The 19668-nt window shown below is 42.3% G+C and overlaps 3 protein-coding genes across 4 annotated transcripts in view; 2 read left to right on the top strand and 1 right to left on the bottom strand.

Annotated features, from left to right (window-relative positions):
* Positions 1 to 657: 657 nt before the first annotated feature.
* Positions 658 to 3038, top strand: LOC111221843 (mitochondrial intermembrane space import and assembly protein 40-like). The gene is made up of 3 exons (XM_022745427.1): positions 658 to 815; positions 1298 to 1396; positions 1774 to 3038. Exons 1-3 carry the CDS (start codon positions 794 to 796, stop codon positions 2136 to 2138), a joined length of 486 nt encoding a protein of 161 aa, XP_022601148.1. The 5' UTR covers positions 658 to 793; the 3' UTR covers positions 2139 to 3038.
* A 396-nt stretch (positions 3039 to 3434) lies between these two features.
* Positions 3435 to 8241, bottom strand: LOC111221842 (netrin-4-like). Of its 2 annotated transcripts, none has more exons than XM_022745426.1 (10): positions 7685 to 8241; positions 6651 to 7141; positions 6236 to 6556; positions 5808 to 5934; positions 5284 to 5472; positions 4756 to 4972; positions 4505 to 4632; positions 4340 to 4408; positions 4043 to 4213; positions 3435 to 3812 (listed from the first exon to the last, which is right to left on the bottom strand). In XM_022745426.1, the coding sequence occupies exons 1-10, from the start codon at positions 7773 to 7775 to the stop codon at positions 3676 to 3678; spliced, it is 1941 nt and encodes a 646-aa protein (XP_022601147.1). In that variant the 5' UTR covers positions 7776 to 8241; the 3' UTR covers positions 3435 to 3675. The 2 variants fall into 2 exon arrangements, with proteins under 2 accessions (XP_022601147.1, XP_022601146.1); XM_022745425.1 differs by having other exon boundaries at positions 3436 to 3812; positions 4756 to 4975; positions 5287 to 5472.
* An 8004-nt stretch (positions 8242 to 16245) lies between these two features.
* Positions 16246 to 19668, top strand: part of LOC111221524 (dynein heavy chain 1, axonemal-like) — a 31870-nt gene continuing 28447 nt past the window's right edge. The window contains 10 exon segments of the mRNA XM_022744952.1: positions 16246 to 16419; positions 16525 to 16606; positions 16768 to 16942; positions 17218 to 17368; positions 17487 to 17619; positions 17714 to 17875; positions 18000 to 18252; positions 18388 to 18545; positions 18663 to 18874; positions 19220 to 19518. Of these exon segments, the coding sequence (XP_022600673.1) occupies positions 16246 to 16419; positions 16525 to 16606; positions 16768 to 16942; positions 17218 to 17368; positions 17487 to 17619; positions 17714 to 17875; positions 18000 to 18252; positions 18388 to 18545; positions 18663 to 18874; positions 19220 to 19518 (1799 nt within the window).

Genomic DNA, 19668 nt, shown 5'->3' with positions numbered 1-19668 from the left:
TATGACTTATTACTTTTAGACATTCTATGAGCTGGAGACAATCACCAAACATAAGTTATGAGGAACTGCATTGATGGATATTTTATTGAGTGAGTGTTCACAATACATTTTGTGAAAGGATTTTTTTCTCAATTTACATTTTAGTTTTCACCCAAATTTACTTTTCATCTACCAGCTCTTCACATGAAAATCCGAAGCCTTATAAATTTTAGACTCAGCGATTATCTCCTGTAGTTTGTCATGCTCACAGATACGGCTGCAATGATTCACATCTAGAGGGATATAACAGACAAGAAACACAGCTTGTCCTGTGAACATTTTGGTAGAGTGTGTAAAGTGGTGTTAAGGGAGTCAGGTTAGGCTTAGCCTTAAGGCTCCAGAATGTCATTTAATAGAAATTGAAAAAATGAGAAAACTTGGTAAAACTAAGTTAAAATGGGAAAATATTGTTAAATGTATGTAAGTTCAGTTTATTTAAATATAGTTTAAGAAGGTATTAACTAACTCAGTATCTTTATAGATGTGTAAGCGGTTGTAGTCATTTCACTGTTTAATTAATTAGACTGTTTAGTTTAATTATTAAATGTAAAATTGTTTATTATTTATTATTTTAAAAAGGACGTGTGACGTCATGATCGTGCGCCCACATGTGGACAGGTCACAGGGGTAACGGGGCTGCTGGACGCCGGGTAGCTTGTCAAATGAAATCCTCGCAGTTGTGGACCAATTTCTTCCGCACTGGTGATCTTTTAGCACAGAGGACGAGACTCGACGGACAGAAACACCCGCAAACATGTCGTACTGCAAGCAAGAAGGTAATGTCGGTGCTCTTTCATTCATTTTCGGTCTGTGTCTGAGCAATGTCACCGAGTTAGCCACCATGCTAGGCTAACAGCGGTAACTCACGATAGGTTAGCTAACCGGCTAGCTGCGAGGGAAGCTAAGCCTCCAGCATTAAGGCTCTGAGTTCATATTGTTTTTTGGTATTGTAGTACTTGTACATAATAATCGCTGCAGTAACGTGTCACGTAAGCTAAGTGACAGTTGGGTAGAGTTGTCAAACGGTTAGCTCTAATCCTGGTGGCTCTGTTATAAGGCTGTCAGACGGTGGGGCAGGTTAACTCAAGCCAAACCTACCGACCGGGGTCACTGTCAACCAAACAGTACAGCAATACTATGTGTTTGTTGTATCAATGGAAAAACATAATTCTGTACTTTAAAATTATGCCACCGTATTGTCCACGACCAGGTCTTCTGACTCAAGAATTTATTGTAATTCCTGTATTTCTTATTTAAGGTAAAGATCGCATCATCTTTGTGACCAAGGAAGACCACGAGACGCCCAGCAATGCTGAGCTGATTGCAGATGACCCCAACGACCCATATGAGGAGCAAGGTTAGTCATTTAGTTATTAAGTTAGTTATTAATATGGATCAATCCTACTCACAAATATTGTCTGTGTCAGTGAACCACACTGATGACATGTCCCTTTATTACCGTGAAAACACACACTGTAGTTAATTTGACTCAATCCCTTATGGAAATACGGAAATGGAAATGCTTATGGAAATACTTGGGTACCGAAGCTGCAGCTGAAAGTAGTCCCCAACAATTACACTATTCAATCCTGGCTGGGGGGTGAGATCCACAGACAGGGTAGGGAAGTCTAGAAAGTGCATGGGGATTGTTGACATTAAATCACCAGACTTTTCCTGTCACTCATGAAGGAATTCTGCTGACTTTTTTGTTGTGTGGTTGACTGTTTTCTTCAGGCTTGATCTTGCCAAATGGAGACATCAACTGGAACTGCCCGTGCTTGGGCGGCATGGCCAGCGGACCTTGTGGCTCTCAGTTCAAAGACGCCTTTTCCTGCTTTCACTACAGTAAGGAAGAGGTGAAGGGCTCAGAGTGCATCGACTACTTCCGTAACATGCAGGAGTGCATGCAGAAGTACCCTGAGCTCTATCCTCAGGAGGAGGATAAAGAAAGCTCCAACCAAGCAGAGTCTGACCCTGGTTCTGCCTCTGTTGCCTCAACTGAGGGCTCTGCCTTATCCCCTGAAACTGACGCTGCCCCGTCCACTTCAAATCTCTCATCTGACAGTGTGTCACCAACAGACAGTCAGGCTGCCAGCTAAGGTCAATCACTCATCATCCATAGGCTCTTGTTCTCTGTGTGCAAACACTGCCCAGCATAAATGACTCGCCATGAGGAGCTCTGATTGGTCGCTTCTCCTGTTTAAGCCTACAGAAAGGACTTAGACTGACACAGCTCTGACACTCACGGGCAATAATTACAAAGGCCAGTAGAGGAGGACTTTGTGACTTTGTTAATGCAGAAAAACGTAGCGTATGTACAAAAGTATAGGCTGTTTTATTTGCTGAGCACTCAAAAATCATTGGATGATATGATTTAATGACAGCGGGCAAAGCTATTTGCTGCAGGGACATTAGCTCAAAAACTCACTTTATATGCAATAGGCTAATTAATTTGCTGCGTGTTCTCATGTCAATCAGAAGAGTTCATTATGTTTGTTGTCCTGTTAATGACGATTGATCAGGATTATTACTTAGCACTGATTTATCACTAATCGTTCAGTATGACAGAAATCTGAGCAGTTTACAGTTTAACAGTTGAATCCATTTGCTTTCCATCACTTGAGAGACCAAAACACATGTAATCTGTAAGAAAACAAGGCTTCTGTTACAGCTTCCTTGCAGTGGACATCTCGTTGATATTAACACAGATGTTTTAAACTGTTTGTAGACATCTTGTAGAAACTTCAGGGTCTCCATCTACATCTGTTGTTCTAATGAATGATGGTTGACACTGTATCTGACCTAGACCAAAGTGGTTTGTCACGTTTAACTGTTGCTGCATAAATGTTTTTGTTGTCTCAACACTGTCTAGAGTCTCCAGTTTGGATGCTGTGGTCACCATTCAGTGTCATTCATGTCATTCAGGCCTTAAAGGACTTGATGGTATTTATCAAAAATTAAAATGATCGTCGAACAATCTCAACTTCTACTTTCCTTTTGTCCTTCCATTGACAAAGCACAACTACCTCTCATCTCAGTGATATGTCTTTTCACATGTGTTTAGTTTCATGACTTTTGTTTGAGCTAATATTGCTTAGGAGATTTGCAAGTGTTTGTGTATAACAATCAGTGATTCTGCATCATAACCTACAACCACACAGTTTTACAGCCTTCACTTATCTTATTATATTGCTTGTATGTTAAGTTATAGTTTCATAGCATTTTTTCAAATCCCCCTAGCTTTCAAAATTAATTATATTTACCATTTACAACAAAAGTGAAAAATAATTTTTAAGAAACACAATTTAACAAAAACAGTTTTACTTGTTACATATTTTCTGTATAGCTAAATGACTACTTTAAATTTCTGTACATTGCTCTTAGGTGGTAAAAAAAAAAAGTTGAACAGTTGAATTTGACGTCGAAGCATTTATTTCAGTCTTTTATTTTGTGTTACACACCCACGCATGGTGAGTACCTCTCTTCTAGAATTACCACAAGTTTGCCTCTTGGATAATTTGCCTTTGATGACGTGTTGTCCAGCCATTTTCAGTCCCTTCTCTGAAGTGTCCACTGACTCGTGACTGTCCTTTTGAAATTCTCTCAAGTGTGTCCCACAGTTTTGGATCATATCGCTCATGGACATCCGTTCGTCAGGCCCTCTGATATAAGCAGACCCAGTCGAGGTGTCCAGGGCACCACTACACTTTGCATGGTGACCAGCAAACGGCCTGTTCCGGCCTCCTCTGGGCCTGCAAGCAGGTACTCCATTCCTAGTTTGAAAAAGAAAGATATTGTATATTGATGTGGCCAAGTGCAATATCCAAAATTGCACTCCTTGCAATATCTGCCAAAATAGTTTTTTGCATATCGTTAAGTCCTACAGTATATCATGTTTAGCCTCCTGATTACGTCTGCTTCTCTTGGTGCATTACAGTTATTCTGGGTTTCATACACTATACCACCATTTCCTTTTCTTTGTCAGGTTTGGAATATGACCTACCTGGGTTTAGTATAGGACAGGTGCAGCCACGGCTGGTCCAGGACAGAGGATAGATGCTGATTGTCCCCTGGTACAGCGTCACCTGGCCTGATCGAAGGACTTTGCGAACTTTGACCTGAACTTCTGCATGGCTACCTTTGTCATGAGCAGACAGCACACTGGCCTTGATCACTGTCATGGGCCACACAGGTGTATCAATCGGGAGTTAGCAAACATTGAGATGCCATTTTAAAACATTAACCAATGAATAGCTCAATGTTTAGTTTGTAAAGGAGAAATGCACATTTTATTTCTCACCATAGTCATGTTTAGTCTTACAGAGGTCAGACACACTTCTCAGCTTCTTCTCCTTACAGCTGCACTTTCCTGTGTGCAATGCCACAATTTTAATCCTTACAACGCAGATGAACATCATAATGATCAACACAGCATCATTTCAAAGTCAGCTGACACAACACTCACCTGTATAATGCAGAGCAGAGACTGCGAGCTCCTTTGACCACTGTACCTCTTCTTCAATTGGGAACATATGATCCAGATCAGGGATTTTTCCACCAACAGCCACATTGAACACCTGATTATTTGTGTAGCTGCAGAAGTAGTATAGAGCATAGGACATTAAGGTTCCTTATTAGCCATTCTTGTTGTACTGGCACATTCAGCTCCCTTAGTGTTTGGTGAAAAATATGGCCACAGGTTAAGCATCCAGCTACCTGTCCAGACACTGCCCAGTGGTTGGATCACAGCTGAGAGGGCAGACACAGGGTTCACAGCCCTCATCTCCAAAGCCCCAGTAGCCGGGCAGGCAGTGGCTGCAGCTTGTGCCCCCTACACCTGATTTACAGTGGCACTGCCCACTCCTAGGGTGGCACCAGGGTCCCTCCTCTCCAGGATGAGGAGGCAAAGAGCCCTGTGGATCACACCGGCAGCCTGACAGACACAGACACAGACACAGATACAGGTCTGTGTGCTGCTGAAACATTTAGTTTTGCACTATAAACTACAGATATATGCCAGCAGATGGAGCTATAAGACATTGATGGTATTGATTCTCTCTATTTCATTCACAAACTTCCCTTCCTTTGAGATTAAGAAAACATTGGACAGATATCACAGATTTAGCTGGCAACACCTAGTGGCCAGTCATGAAACCTCTTTTCTTCTGTTTTTCAGACAGGTTCAAATCACATCCGCCGTAGAAACAGTAAGCAGTAAGTGACCCTTTGTTCTCTGTTTCTAGATTGTGCAGGCGTGGGGGGAGTTGAGGGGCAAGGATGGGTGGCGGTGGTAGCCATGGCGACATCGCTGGCACCGACGCCCGACAGCGTTGTGTCGGCAGTCATCACAAACACCCCCGCTGGTGCCACCAGATGACAGCCATGCCCGCTGAGAGAAGTGACAGCTGTCTGCGTGACCGTGGCACTCGCACTCTGGGGTCACAGAGGAGTGTGATGTCATGGCAGTTAGAGAGAGGAGAGAGAGACGAAGTGAGGACATCAGGATGAGGAGGAAAGAGAAAGTGAACGGGGAACATGGACGAGAGACAAATCATAAGTCTGTTAGATTTTTGTCTAGTCAGGCAATGAAAGTATTGCTCATCTAAAAACCCAAACACATCTTGGGTTTGAAGCACTGTTATATGGAACCTTAATAAGACTTATTGTAAGTATTTCATTCATTCATTTCTTCTCTAGCTTTTCTCTATCAGCAAACTGACTGTACTCAGTGATCTAATAGTTATGCAATCCTGTTGGTGGTCACTTACTCTGGCATGGGTTCGGCTCGCCGCTGCTACCGTTGGCAGGCCTCCAGGGACGATCATTGTAGAGCGGGGCACACTTCTCACAGTGATCTCCTGCTGTGTGATGAGTACACAGACACCTACCAAAAACCTGTAAGACACATCTGGGGCTGCTCAGTTACAAACGTTACAGACATCAGCTCTCTGGAGACAGCTATAAGATAGATCCAGGCAGGTGGTGTAAAGAGTAAATCAAGCTATTTAAAGCCCTTTAAACTGGTAGTTTTCCCATCATTGAGTACATTTAACATCTGATCCTAACATCTGGACACCTGTGCTCTATAAATCTGTAACAGAGCACAGGCCAATCCAAAAACTGACAGCCGTACTTTCTCTCAAGGTCTATGTATCTTCTTTTACTTGCACCTACACACACGGAAAAAGCTACTCACCATGTTACTGTCCTGTCTGGTGTCTTGGCTGCTGTTGTATGGAACACAGTGCTCAGCATGTCCGTGGCACAGGCAGGTTCCTCTGGCCAGTAAAGTATAAATAGCATAATGTGCTGAGGCTGAGTTTTCTGTAGTGGGTGTGGAGGTCAGAGCTGAGCCTGTGAGGCTTGTCCGTCCTGTGGGGGGGTTCAGAGGTGCAGAACAGGTCTGAGCTTTTAGCAGTCTGATGCGGAGGTTACTGAGGGTAAGGCGGGCCAGGGCCTCTGGACTGTAAGGATCCAGTGTTTTAGCACTGCTTGGGTCTAGTGTCCGTAATATTACCTGGGAAGAGAAACACACCACTAATCAGCACAGAATCAAACATTGCGGATCTGCTAAAAGATAAAACATTACATCTTCATGCATATTCTCGTACCTCGCCACCTCTGCAGGGTGTAGCACTAGTGTAACGAGATGTGCACAAAGACCCTGGCTGACTAAAATCATCAGACAAACCAAACTCTGCACTGCAATTGTTTGCAAAGAGCTTAAGAGTCTCCCAGGTCTTCCCAAAGTCAGCTGAACGTTCAATGGCCATGGCAGCAGGCCGGGGCGACCTGAACACCAAAACCACATGGGACAGACAGAACTGTGTTTCCAAATCCAACCGGATTTCATCCTGCTCCGCCTGCATGGTGGTACCAGCACCTGATGCCCACCAGGTCTCCGGATGCAAGAAAGGGTCGTCGGTCATTTGAGCAGGTGGGTGAATGTCCTCAGGGTAGAGGTGATGGTTCACGGGAGGATGGTGGCAAGGGCAGTGGTTGAGGGAACTGTTCCCACAGCAGCTTGAGAGGGTGGTGAGGGTCCTGCCGCTGGCCAGGTTCCCTATGGGTGGACTACAGGCATGGTCCACACATCTGGAAACTGACACAGGGTGATGGAGAGAAAAAAAGTGGAAAGTAGTTAGGGACTTGTGGATCACTGTTTTCATATCTGGTGACTGAAAAGTCTTCATGAAAGAACAAGCATTCAAGTCACCAAAGTCTTCATTGTGTTTCCCATGAATATTTAATTAACCCGATCATTGTGCTGCTGCTGCTGCTGCTCTGATGTGACACAGAATCCTGCACTTTCCCCACTGGATACCATTAAGAGGTTAGGTTACATGTGATGCCAAGACGCGAGGCAGCCACACTATCAAATTTATCTGCAACAGGTATGACACTTGTTCTTTAGACAGCAGGAAGCAACAGATTCACTGTCACCTGCAAATGAGAAACCATGCAAGACACCATTAGGTCATCAATTTCATGGACATTTGACGCAGTTAAGTGACCACAACTGTCTGCTCAATCAGGAGCATGGCCAAAGCACAACGGGGAAAACGAGATTGCGAGTTTAGTGACAATGACGCAACTGATTCAAAGAAACAGAATCAACAGTAACTGCGACGTTGATGCTCCTCACCTGCTCCGCTCCGCGTCACAACCACAAACAGCCAACAGAGCGCCACCAGCATCTGATGCCGACATTTCCCGAGCATACTAGACACTCTCATCCTCGTTTCTTCTGTGTTTACAGCATACACGGTGCGATAAACGCCTTGCAGAAGAGATGAGTCCCAACATTATCTGTAGCCTGTCTAGAGAACATGCGCATTTCTTTGCCAGTTACGCAATGCGCAAAGCTTCCAGATGATTTGAAGAGCCTTTATTCGATGTCCTCGCAGAAATAATGTTTAAATTTTTTTTTTTTTAATCCTAAAGCAGTTCAAAACATCGTCCAGGACAACTAGGGCATCTCTCTGACAGAGGTGGATTGTGCAATCAAAATATAGATCACTGGAGAGTCCAAGAATTAATACTCCACGTTTGACATAATAACCAAATGTTGCTTGTTTCCATTTGATAGTTTGTCCTCGTCTATTTTGCACAATGAAAAGTCGGCCCTTTTCTATGATCATTCATTCATACAAATACTTCCTTTAATTCACAGCCAACCCGTGAGCTCCGTGCCCCAGCCAGGTCTAGTGCTGTACGCGTTTACGCACAGGAGGCGAGTGCGCGCTCTATTTATCCATGGTTCTCCCCACCCCCTCCCACACACACACACACACACACACAGAGTGTGAGGACGTGGTACTGCAACAACACTAAAACCCAAAGTACCCTGGACTGAGAAGATGTATGTTTTCTTCAGTCTGGCAAACATCCATCCCTGAGGACTCTGTCAAAGATCCTGCGCAGAGGAGGACAGACTTGCGACTTTCAGGGGCTCGTCAACGCAGTTAATGTGAACCAGCCGCACAGCGCATACCAGCTACACAAGGTCCCTCCACTAACCAGGGCCTCGTAGCAGGTCGAGGAAATTAGTTTATCTGCCTCTGCTCTCCTGTTTTTCAGCTGCAGTAATTCCAAGTTACAGGTCTCTTTGAAGTCTAGCAGGAAGAAACCTGAGTAGGGAGACAAAAATAGTCCTCAGTGCAGTTATTTGCAGCTTGATGGCGCATTGTGGCACCAAAAGAATCTGACAGCCTGGAGTTTCATGCAAATGAGCCGGACAAGAAAAGGGCCTTTCTCCCATCTGTCTGCCTGACTGGATAAATTACTCTGCCAGTCTTCATTATAATAAACACATGGTCTGATACATGACAGTCCTTCTTTTATAAATATTTTAACCGCACACATCAGGAAAAGTACAAGCCTTTGCTGAGATTGATGTGTTTTCCCTTCCTGGCACAAACACACACACACACACACACACACACACACACACACACACACACACACACACACACCCGAGTTGATGAATAAACACCATGTCTCTTCAGTTTTATGGCTCAACTTCAATTACAGGGGGCTCAGAAAATTGGAATAGATGCACAGAATTGGATTGGTTTCCATAAATGTCTTTAATGCCTTACAAATTGTTTACAGACCTGCCTGCTCTGCTTGCTTTTCCCCAGAGTGGAGAACAAAAACAGAATTACTAAGGAAAGGCATATGGGCCAATGATGATGATAATCTGTGTTGTGTTTGTACTGACAGAAAATATAATATGATGTCATTTTAGGAGCAGCCAGCAGCGGATTACTCACATCATTTTGTCCCAGATATCAGTCCTTATTAATGTGAAATTTGTCCATCTGTAATGGTTTTGAAAGGATCTTGCTGTTAAAGTTTTTTATGCCTTCTCCACCTCATATATCACTCCATCTTTATCTGTTGTACATTTGTCTTTGTTCACCCCTCCCCGGTCGTTGCTTTCATCTCTCTGTCCTCCTGCTTTCCACTCTAACACCAGCTATAGTGTCTGGCAGGCCTCCACACAATAAAACCCCAGAGGCTCTCCTTCATCTTCACGCATCTCAGTTTCTCCTTTCGTCTCACTCCAGTGGTGCCGTATATGCTAAGAACAGCTTCATGGAAGATTAGGGTAATGCCATTTATGAGGGATTTGCCGTTATCTGGTAATGTTAGTGGCATACGGAGAGCTTCTGGCTGATTTAGACTCGGTTCTGGCTCACTAGGACACATGGAAATGAGATCCACATCTTCTCACAGGTTCCTGTGTGCATTTGTGAGTTTGAGAAGGAAGGGTAATGGATAAAACATAGAGTCACACTGTAAGTGTGGCCCAGCTGTGGTTTTGCCTTCATTGACAAAATCAGGCTGGGTCAGGAGGAAGTTCATACTGTATGTGACTGACTTTTTAGTAACAAAGACTGCAAAATTGTAAGTTTCAGTAAATGTAAGCCACTGAGGTTTGAGGTCAAGGTTTGCAGACCAGAGCCATAAAACATTTTTACGAGCAGCCAGTTCAAGTGCAAGTTAACTGTGTTTGGTTTCTCATTTTAGCTTCAATAAGCAAAACACATTGGATTCTTAATTGACTAAATTCTAATTAAGGGTAATTTTCTGTGACACTGGAATGCAGAGCTGCCCACAGCCAATAAAGTGCTTGTTTATCAAGGAGGACAAACAACAGAATCGCACACCGCAACACGTTTCATTCAAAATGCTTAAGGAAAAATCCCCCCCCCCGTTTCAGCAAATCCATTCTGTCGCTGTTCAGGATATATCTTCATCATGCCCCCCAGCGCTGAGAGGTCAAATACCAACCAAGAAAGGTCACAGGGATCTCCTACCTGCCCCATGACTGCCTCTCTAATTGCTCCTCTTTCTCTCATTTTCAGGGCTTAATGGGGGCCGGGGGTTAGAGAGTCAGGCTCAGACAAACAGGGACCCCCCCCCTTCCCACCCTTAATAATCCTCAGTGTTTGTCCAGGCTGCTCATACATGCGTGTGTCAAGCACATGGTGTCACTCTGCACCTCTCCATCTCCTTCTCCCTCCATGTCGTCTCTGTCTTTGTGTTCTACATGTCAGCTCATATGTTCCTCCAGGAATGAAGAGGATTAAGCTGCTTCCTTACATGACTTTACTGCATGTAGGCCTGATTGGCTATCATGACCAGGCCTTGATTTGTTTCTCTAAATACTACATTTTACGGTATGGTATGTGGATTTGGTACAATCAAGCCTATGCCAGTCTAAATTAAAAGTCTCCATTTCCTTTTGTTAAGAAAACTATAGTGACACACAGTAGGATCTCATATGACGTTATCCACTGGCCGCAAGAGCAACCAGTAAATGCCATGCTTAATTGGGTGTGCTTGAGTTAAGCAGTGAGGTCAGAGTTAATTATCCTGTTGAATTTTTGGAGAAAGACTCATACATGTAGCTACAGTGTAAAATACACAGTCCTGATGTCTGATTTATAGTTCCAGGAAATTCTAGCTTAGACAGCTGTTCTATTGAAGATCATACAAGTAAGTCTTCCTAAATACTTTACCTTGAAAACCACCAGTTAACATAGCTTGAGGTTAAAAGGCCAAGGTTACAGGTCAACTGCAAAGGTCTACAGTTCAAGTCCAATAAATAAATAAATAAGCAAAAAGCAAGATGACTGTATTTCTCTAGGATTGTCTGAATTAGTCCGTTACTTTTATTTACTGTAATTTATGAGCGTGACCATTCGCTGCTGATGTTTGTTGTCATGATCCTCGTGTCATTCAGGGATTTTTGATAAGATGAGAGGCAGTTTAAAGTTAGTCTGTTCACATGTGCGTGTGCAGATCCATCATGTGTGTGTGTACTTATGTGCTAGCATGATAGGTTTAGATTGCATGGTTCCTCTTTGATGTGAGAGAATGAATGACACTGATTAAGCTGTCAGACCAGAAACTGATAAAGGCCAGATGAGGTAGGATGACAAATCAAGGCCTCTGTGAAGCACTCAGGCCCACTGCCAAACCAATAATGTGTGCATCTGTGAGCTTATGTGTGGATTTGTGGGTGTTTGCTCAGGGAGGAGTTATGGTCATAAACTCTTACATATGTGTATGTGACGGGAAATTATGCAGAACTGTTTCCATTTATTTTTTTATTAATTCTTAACGAGGAGGAATGACGGGAATGTTAAAGAGTGGCTCACTTGAGCAGGCTTCATTTGAGTGGTGATGACTTATTTATAGCTGAAACTCCTGTTCAGTATAGGACAACAAGTTAACCTCCCACCCAGAAACACACTTGCAAACACACACACTCCCACTAGTGGCTCCCTCAATCTTGTGTCCCTGTGTGACTTATTTATATATGTTTATGATGTTATCAACTAACAAGCTCAAGATTTACTTTTGTGCTCACTGACATGAAGATGCACACATACAAACACAGACACAATTTCCTGATAACTCTTTCTTGGCTTTCCATCGCCCACTCACATAAACAAATTGAAATGCCAGCACACACAATGGTTTTCTACCACAAAAATACACACAGACATGTGTTACAGATTCAACTCAGTGCTTTCTTATTCGTCCAGCTCATATTTGCACACCCACATAGATAAAGAACACTGACTTGGCTTACATAACAATTTATTTGAACTGTCTCAAACAACATCAATGGACTCAAAGGAACTAGTAATTTGGCACTTTATTAAAACGACATATAAAATGTAAACAGCAGGACAAAGCTAATGAACATCAAGGGTGCTGTTGGTCAGAGGTCAGCCCAGGGAGGTGAGGATGAGTACTGGGCACTTTTTGAAGAATAACATAAGTTAGATGCAGACAGCCAAAAACATAATGCTTACATTGCAAAAATACACAGTTTTAGTTACTTTTTTAAAACTCTACATTACGGTGGTTCTCCCACTATGTTGAATATCTTTATGACCCGTGGTGTCTGACTTTGGTTCCCCTCCTAAAAGTCACTCTGAGAGATGGAGCAAATGAGAGGAAAAATCAAATGCAGCTGTTTGTCCCGGGCCGCAGGTTGGGGGTTCGAGTCTGTCTCTCATGTCTGGCTACTTTGCTGCTTTGAGGCCCTTCTCAGCTCATTAAACATGCCTTTATTGGCATGCCAAGAGTCCACCTGTGATTCACCCAACCCATGACGGCAGCTTCATGCTATGGCCAAACATAAGGGTCACAGTTAAACAACAGTACCTCATATGACCGGGCAAAGTCAGAAATCAAATCTGCATGGAGGCAGCCTCATACATTTATTGCTGGTTTCTGCTTTGCTCTCGTAAAATGCACAGTGACAAAGCACCATGATGTTAACGTGACTTATGCTGCCCTCATGATGATTCTGTTTCATCTATGAAACCAGTGATGTTCATTGGCCACAGTAGCACTGTCACTCAGATCAGATCAGATCAGATCAGATCAGATCAGATCAGATGACCTTTAAAAGAGAAAAAGCACTTTGAAAATGGTGTGTAGTGATGGGTATTATGTTGTTAGTGGTAGGTGTAAAGAAGATTTTATAGCTCTGCAGCAAATGATCCCTTCATGTTTTTATTTTTTTGATATTAATATAAGAAAGTCTAATGAAACTGTGCGGGAAACTACAGCATGCTACTACATGCATGTTTCCACTCCTGTGTGCAAATGTGAAAATAAAATTGCACAGTAACGTAAGGGTGTGCCCACATTCGTAGCTGGATTATGGGCTTCTGCAAGAGAAAAGAGGTATGTAGGAATATGTGTGACCGCTAAACCTTCCTCGCTTGCCCAACAATGTGACAGTGAGAAGGGGATAGCACGTGTTTGATCCTATCAGCCAACATCTGGCCCTCAGGAGGAGCTAAAGTTAGCAGCACATGCTGATGTCATTAGTGTAAAATGGGAGTTACATTCACAAAAGCATGACCCTCTCAACATCCCAATACTGTAAAAGTAGTAGAGAAGGAAAAAGAGAAGTAGATAAAGAGGGGAGAGGATGGATAACACATCTGGGTGAATGTAAGTGACTAATATTGATGTTCTTTAATGGTTGATGTTAAGCCAGATCTTTCATATCAGCATTTATCTGCTGCTGGACTGTTTGAACAAGGAGTGAGGCATTGTGGGAGAGACAGAGGAGTACAGGGTGGATCAAAGCTGTAACAAAGCTTCCACATCTGTCCAATCAAGTCCCATCACCATGGTGGGCTCCTGGCTCCAGAGATGGTTGCAGTACTGCCAACCAAACATTGGTAGGAGACCACCACCTCTTCAGAGACTTGTGGCTTTCGTGTGGTTTTCTTCGAAACCTCTCTGGCCTGGATCTCCTCACTGATTCAGTCAATGGCATTAGGCATGTGTTAGTGATTAATACACTGCTGTGGTCAGGATGATTTCAGGCCACTCTGATATGATAATGTCATTATTAGATGTGGGTTATTTAGACCCTTGGGGAAGTCTTTCATTTGGTTTAGGCTTCCTCATAGGGTGAGGTCATTATTTTGGGACTGAGCTCAATTGAGGGGAAGCCAATGAAGCGTAAGGCCTCTTATGAAACACTTCAATAGGCCCATCTTGAGTAATGAGCCAGTGCTGCACAAAACTGTAGTGTCAATAGCATCCATATCAAGTCACTCTGTGTATGTGACCTTTGCTCTTTGGCTCCACTGTAAAGCATTTTGTCAAAGGCCTTCTCACAGAGCTGAGTACAGTGATGTACAGTAGGTCACCTCTGACCGCCTTGTTCTCATGATCCCTGCCACAGCCAAGCACAAGAACTCCTGTGCCCTCAGATTTAATTTTTACTAGCCTATACCTCAGCTACTCTCCAATCCCCTCTCGACCTTAATTTATCCCTATCAGCATGGCAGTATGTCCTTCACAAGTGACACGTGAGGGTTCAGACACATGAGACTATTCATTTGTGCTTGGCTACCCAATCTCAGGCTGCTCTGATGGGTTTCAACTGAAGAGGCCAGGGGCAGGAGCAGGGGCTGCAGTGCATGATGCCTCTGATCTACCATGGGAAACAGACGAGGTTATGATGCCCTTGTGACCCAGGAGTGTGGGGATCGCATGGGTCAATGGGGTTTTCCCCGTTATGGACACATTTGAGCTGTCATGAGTGTGAAAGAAAGAGATTTCAAATTCCAGCACAGGAAAGTGTGCATTCCAATCAAATTCCATTAGATTATCATTACTGCCATTACCATCACTATCTGCACCAGGAACAGCATGGGATATGAGTGTTACGGTGTTTACCTGTGGAGAACAATGTCATGTGAAATTTCTGTGGTGGTTACCTATACATTTACTCACAGCTTTGAGAATCACTGTCCAAGATGCTCAAAATATCTGAGATATGGATTGATATTTAACTTTTTGAGCTACAACTTTGTTTCAGGTCTTCTACAACTGCTTTCATCCAGCAGTTATTCAGATGTTTAAATTAGTGGACAGTAGGATTTAGGGATTGGGAGTATCTTTAATGAGAAACGATTTCACTCATTATGCACTAAAACACTACTGACTGCCTTTATTCTTCCCTTACCAGATGCAAGGAATGTATTCAGAACTTTTATTTCAGCAAAAGTAGCAATATTGACATTTCAAAACACAAAAAAATCTTAAAATCTTTAGGTATTTAAGTATTAACAGTAAAATGTTGCCTGCTTTTAAGTATCAAAAGTGCTTATTATGCAGGAAAATAGCCCATAGAACATATGGCAACCTATTATTGCATGGTATTTGCTTTCATGGTGTAGCTGATGGAGGAATACTATTAGCTACTTTCATCTATAACGTTGCATTTATTTTTTAAACTGATCAGATTTTTTGTTTAAAATCTGAATCTACAAACCCAAGAGCTTTCACAACCTTTATGTGACAGAAATGTAGTGCAGTAAAACGGTACAATATTTCCCTCTGAAATGTAATACATGTATAAAGTATCATAAAACACACGAAAAACAGTTCTAACTGGAAGGAAGTACTACCTAACGGAGGAACAGACTGTGACACAACACCGGAGGCGGAGCTATGCATCTCCCTGGCAACCGTTGCCGCGTCCGACGTTTGTGTCCTTACGCTTGGAAACTGAGATTTTAACCGTTCAGCTAGCCAGTATTTCACCAAAAGTTATATACATTGTACCTAAAATGAGCGTTACAACTTGTGACTACATTTAAGCTGAGGTATGTCCAAACGTCTGTTTGTCTTTTGGTAGCTAAATTAAAATAACAAACTTTACATAGGCTACTTGTTTATAACCATTCAGACAAGTGATTTAGCGAATGCAAACGTTGCGTTTAACGGTAGCTATATGTAGCTATGTACACTAACCCAATAAAGTGTTGTTAAGGTTAGCTCAAAAACCTTTAGTATATCACCTGTTCTCCTTATATAAGTTAGGTGTTTGGTTCTCCCGGGTCATAAACAGTCTTGGTGGTCTGGGTATCATCGCATAATCAGTCATTCATTTTTAAATCACAAATGAATTAATGATTATCCGATTATAAGCAGACAAAAATGGTCCTTTATAGGTTTTTGGCAACTGCTTTTTATCATTATTTTAGTTTGAAACCAAAAACCGAATTCATATGTTTTTATTTGATTGATGAGTTTTCATCAACATATTACATTTAGCAATACAGTTTATTTAAAAAGTACGTACCACCAGGAAATGAAAATCGAGTATACTTTGTTCTTACATAAATTATTTTATTCTGCTAGAAGATGGAGGGCAAAACTACGCCTTATTTCGGAGCACTCGTGCCATATCCTCCCAGCAAACCTCCAGAGCCCAGGCTCCCAACTCAAAGTCACAGACGCCTCCATTTAATCAGGAAATGCTCTCTGAATGAACAGGAGGGCCTCTACTCACAAGATATCATTTCACCCGGGTTCCAGGTAAAAAAAAACATAAGCTCATGTATTTGATGCTAATTCAGAGGTTTTATTATGAAACCCATGCAAGTAACAAAGCTTCTTGCTCTGATCTAAACTTATTTTTAGTTTCTTACAGTTGGACCTAAAATCCAGCAAAGGTCACAGGGCCAATCCAACCTTCAGTTAAGCGAGTACAACACAGCAAAAGGTGAGATACTATATTACATTTTTAGGCATGCATATGTTTTAAGCATTTCTAGTATTTCTGATGTGCCAACTTTTGCTTTGGTAAGATGCGCATATTATGCTCTGCTGAAAAAATGTTTAATGTTTTGTAAAATCTTTGCCCTTCTGCATGGTTTTCCATAGTTACAACAGTCAAGACTTCATCTGACCAGTACAAGTTTGTTGATAAGGATTACCATGGACCTATCTCACAGCTATCTCAGAATCCTTACTTCTGCAGGCGTGGAGATACACCTAAGGTCCAGTTACCCTATCAAACCATTCCTGGCCAGATACCCCGCAAGTTAGCGATAGAAAGGTTTGTGCTTTTTGTGTGCACCGTGTATAACAAAAGAGGACACTTAATTTGTGAAGCTTTCAGCTTATTGCATGCCCTGTAGTGAGCCTATTCTATGTACTGCAGGACCAGATTCACTGGTCACATAAGAGTGAGTAAGACACTGAACTTTTAGCATACAGTGGATATGTAGCAATTTTCTCATACTGCACATTAGCTGGTAGTGGGGTCCATCAATTAGTTTAATTGCCTTTTGTTATGTCTTACTTATACTGTTTTATATTATTTTCTTGTAGACGTCGAAGGGAATACTTGAAATTAGATTTTGAACAGCTCCTGGCAGAAAAAGGCATAGACTCCAATCTTATAATGCCAAGAAATCCGAGCAGTAGTGATGAGGATGTGACAACATCAGACAATCATGTTTCCCCCTGTCTCCCACTGGAGGTGAGCCAGTTACTGCTGCAATGCTGTCTGAGGCATTTTGGTTCCCAATTACCATTATATCCAACATTTTGGGGTTCAGTACCATGCCACACTTATCTTTCCCATGTATCTCCCTTAGATATTTGACAATGAGGAGTATGACTGCTGGACTCCAGAAGACTGGCTTGCCTTGGGCAAAGCTGAAGGATCACCTGATCAAAAACCTATCCCTGCAAAAGCACTGCTGCCTACAGATAACAGTACTTCTTCTGGTAAGATGTCCTCAGCAATATAGAGTGTAAACAGAATAAACATAGAAATTACTTTCTGTTCTTTAAAGGTTACTCTCTTCTCTCTCTTTTGAAGAGGACACCAAAAGCTCCTGCTTGGAGTACAGCTGGCATTTAGTTGGGGTTCTTGACTACAGTAAAGACAAATGCCAGTACCTGGTGCAAAAGGTTCACCAAGTGTCAGATGAGGAAGGAAATCCTATTCTAAACGAAGGACACAAAAATAGCAAATTTCCTGGTTTGTTTTTATGTCTTTGTGCCATAATAAGACGGTATTGTCTCATAATTTGTTCTTTGTTCTCTAAAACCCTCTGTTTGTCATGTTATGTCATGTATGCCTTCCCTGTCCCTCTGTTGCATAGGAGTAAACCCTTTGCTACCAGGCACTGAGCACTGGGTACCCAGGATCAGACTGTTTTTCTTTGCTGAGGACCCACGTGTCTTTGTTGAACGGATTCAGTTTGCCCTGCGCTTGAGGGAGAACACAGAGGCCCTGCTCTTCTACCACTTGTCTGTGGACTGCATGCCTATCTGGAAGGGAACACCATCTCTTGATACCCACAGTCTCCAGTATATGAAAAAAGCCCTTTCAACCCCTGGGCTCAGGCTGGAAATGTAAGTAATGTCAGATTCATATTACTGCTATAATTTCCCCCTTGTTCATTATTGCCTGATTTATAAGAGAGCTCACAGAATTGAAAATGTAAACTAACTAATAAAAGGTGAATGAAGCCAATATTATCTTTGCAGTATTGAGAAGTGTATAGGGGACTTGGAGAAAGAGGTCAAACTGGAATATTACCGTACTGTGAACTGCATGACCTTTGACAAAGTTGTGATGAGCAATTCAGAGGAGTTTTCACACATCACCCTGCCAAAGAAGGACCCTGAGCATCTACCACAAAAAGGTGAGCCAGTTGGCCTTTTATACATTTGTTTAAGTCATTGGAGTCAAGATTAAACTATTTGCAGCCAAAACATGGTATTCACCTCAGAATCTAAATACTGGGTTGCTTTACTTACAGGGTGCATTCCAATTCCTCACTTTGACTATAAGAAGAACCAAGCTGTATTTGTCTTCCGCTCCCTGCTGAGAAAGCCAGAAGTGATCTGTGTATTATCTGAAATAAGGTCTGAGTGTAACAAGGTAGCAACCATGAGGCTGTTCAATGTCACCTTGACCAAACCGCTGCAACTGGATGAGTTTGAGGTCATCCAGACTCAAATACATACTAAGGTACTGTAGCATCAAGGTAGCTTTTCTTCTGCAATTACTAGATAGGAAAGATAGAATGTTTTTTCTTTGAATAAAAAGGTGAATGCATAGTTTGCTTAAACAAAGTGTAGCTTATTCATGATCAACTAATTTGATAAAATTTGATCATGATCAACTTTAACTGCAGATTAAAGGCTTCTATTTTTTCTAAAGCGTTAGTGTGCACAAATCCAATTCATTTCAATTTATCAGTGGTTACATTTTGTGACTGATGTTAACTGGGAATTACCAGAGAAGCAAACCATGAAGAAATAAAAGATACCTGACTTCCATGAATAAAGAAACATCAAATTTTTTCCTCTTCAGATAAGCTTGCTTCTTCGGGAGTCATGGACGAACACGCTGAGCAACAGCATCCGTTCCAACCTGGGAAATATTGGCAAGGGCTCATACAACGTGAACGAGTCTCACTGGGATATGTACAAAATGTCCAGGCTATATGGACTAATGGGTGTCGTGCGTTTCAGAATGCAGGACTCCCTGCGCCACCTTGTGCAGAACTCACTGGTCAGCCTGACTCGCCTTGTGTTGGACGCCTGCCACAGTGTGCTGATGTGTCCTCAGGACCTGGTCTGGGGGAGTGACCTTATCACTAGTCCGTACAAGTAGGACAACATGCACTTGCACATGTAGTATAAACACACATGGGCCTACATGCACATGGTTATAAACATCACACACTTTTGTTCTCATACGCATCCATATTGTCTTACATACTTTATATACTTAGTTCAGTTTTAATGAGTGACAGTAAA

This window comes from Seriola dumerili, unplaced genomic scaffold (assembly GCF_002260705.1).
Source record: "Seriola dumerili isolate Sdu_G_001 unplaced genomic scaffold, Sdu_1.0 BDQW01000088.1, whole genome shotgun sequence".
NCBI classification, from domain to species: domain Eukaryota; kingdom Metazoa; phylum Chordata; class Actinopteri; order Carangiformes; family Carangidae; genus Seriola; species Seriola dumerili.
This window is presented reverse-complemented; position numbering and strand designations above follow the sequence as displayed.

Excerpts from the sequence above, each read along its gene's own strand:
- LOC111221843 (XM_022745427.1), top strand. The coding sequence starts at position 794 with ATGTCGTACTGCAAGCAAGAAG. Across the intron at positions 816-1,297 it reads GTCGTACTGCAAGCAAGAAG|GTAAAGATCGCATCATCTTT; the intron begins GTAATGTCGGTG and ends TTCTTATTTAAG. Across the intron at positions 1,397-1,773 it reads CGACCCATATGAGGAGCAAG|GCTTGATCTTGCCAAATGGA; the intron begins GTTAGTCATTTA and ends TGTTTTCTTCAG.
- LOC111221842 (XM_022745426.1), bottom strand. The coding sequence starts at position 7,775 with ATGAGAGTGTCTAGTATGCTCGGGAAATGTCGGCATCAGATGCTGGTG. Across the intron at positions 5,935-6,235 it reads CCAGACAGGACAGTAACATG|GTTTTTGGTAGGTGTCTGTG; the intron begins GTGAGTAGCTTT and ends TGTGTCTTACAG. Across the intron at positions 4,409-4,504 it reads CTCTGCTCTGCATTATACAG|GAAAGTGCAGCTGTAAGGAG; the intron begins GTGAGTGTTGTG and ends CATTGCACACAG.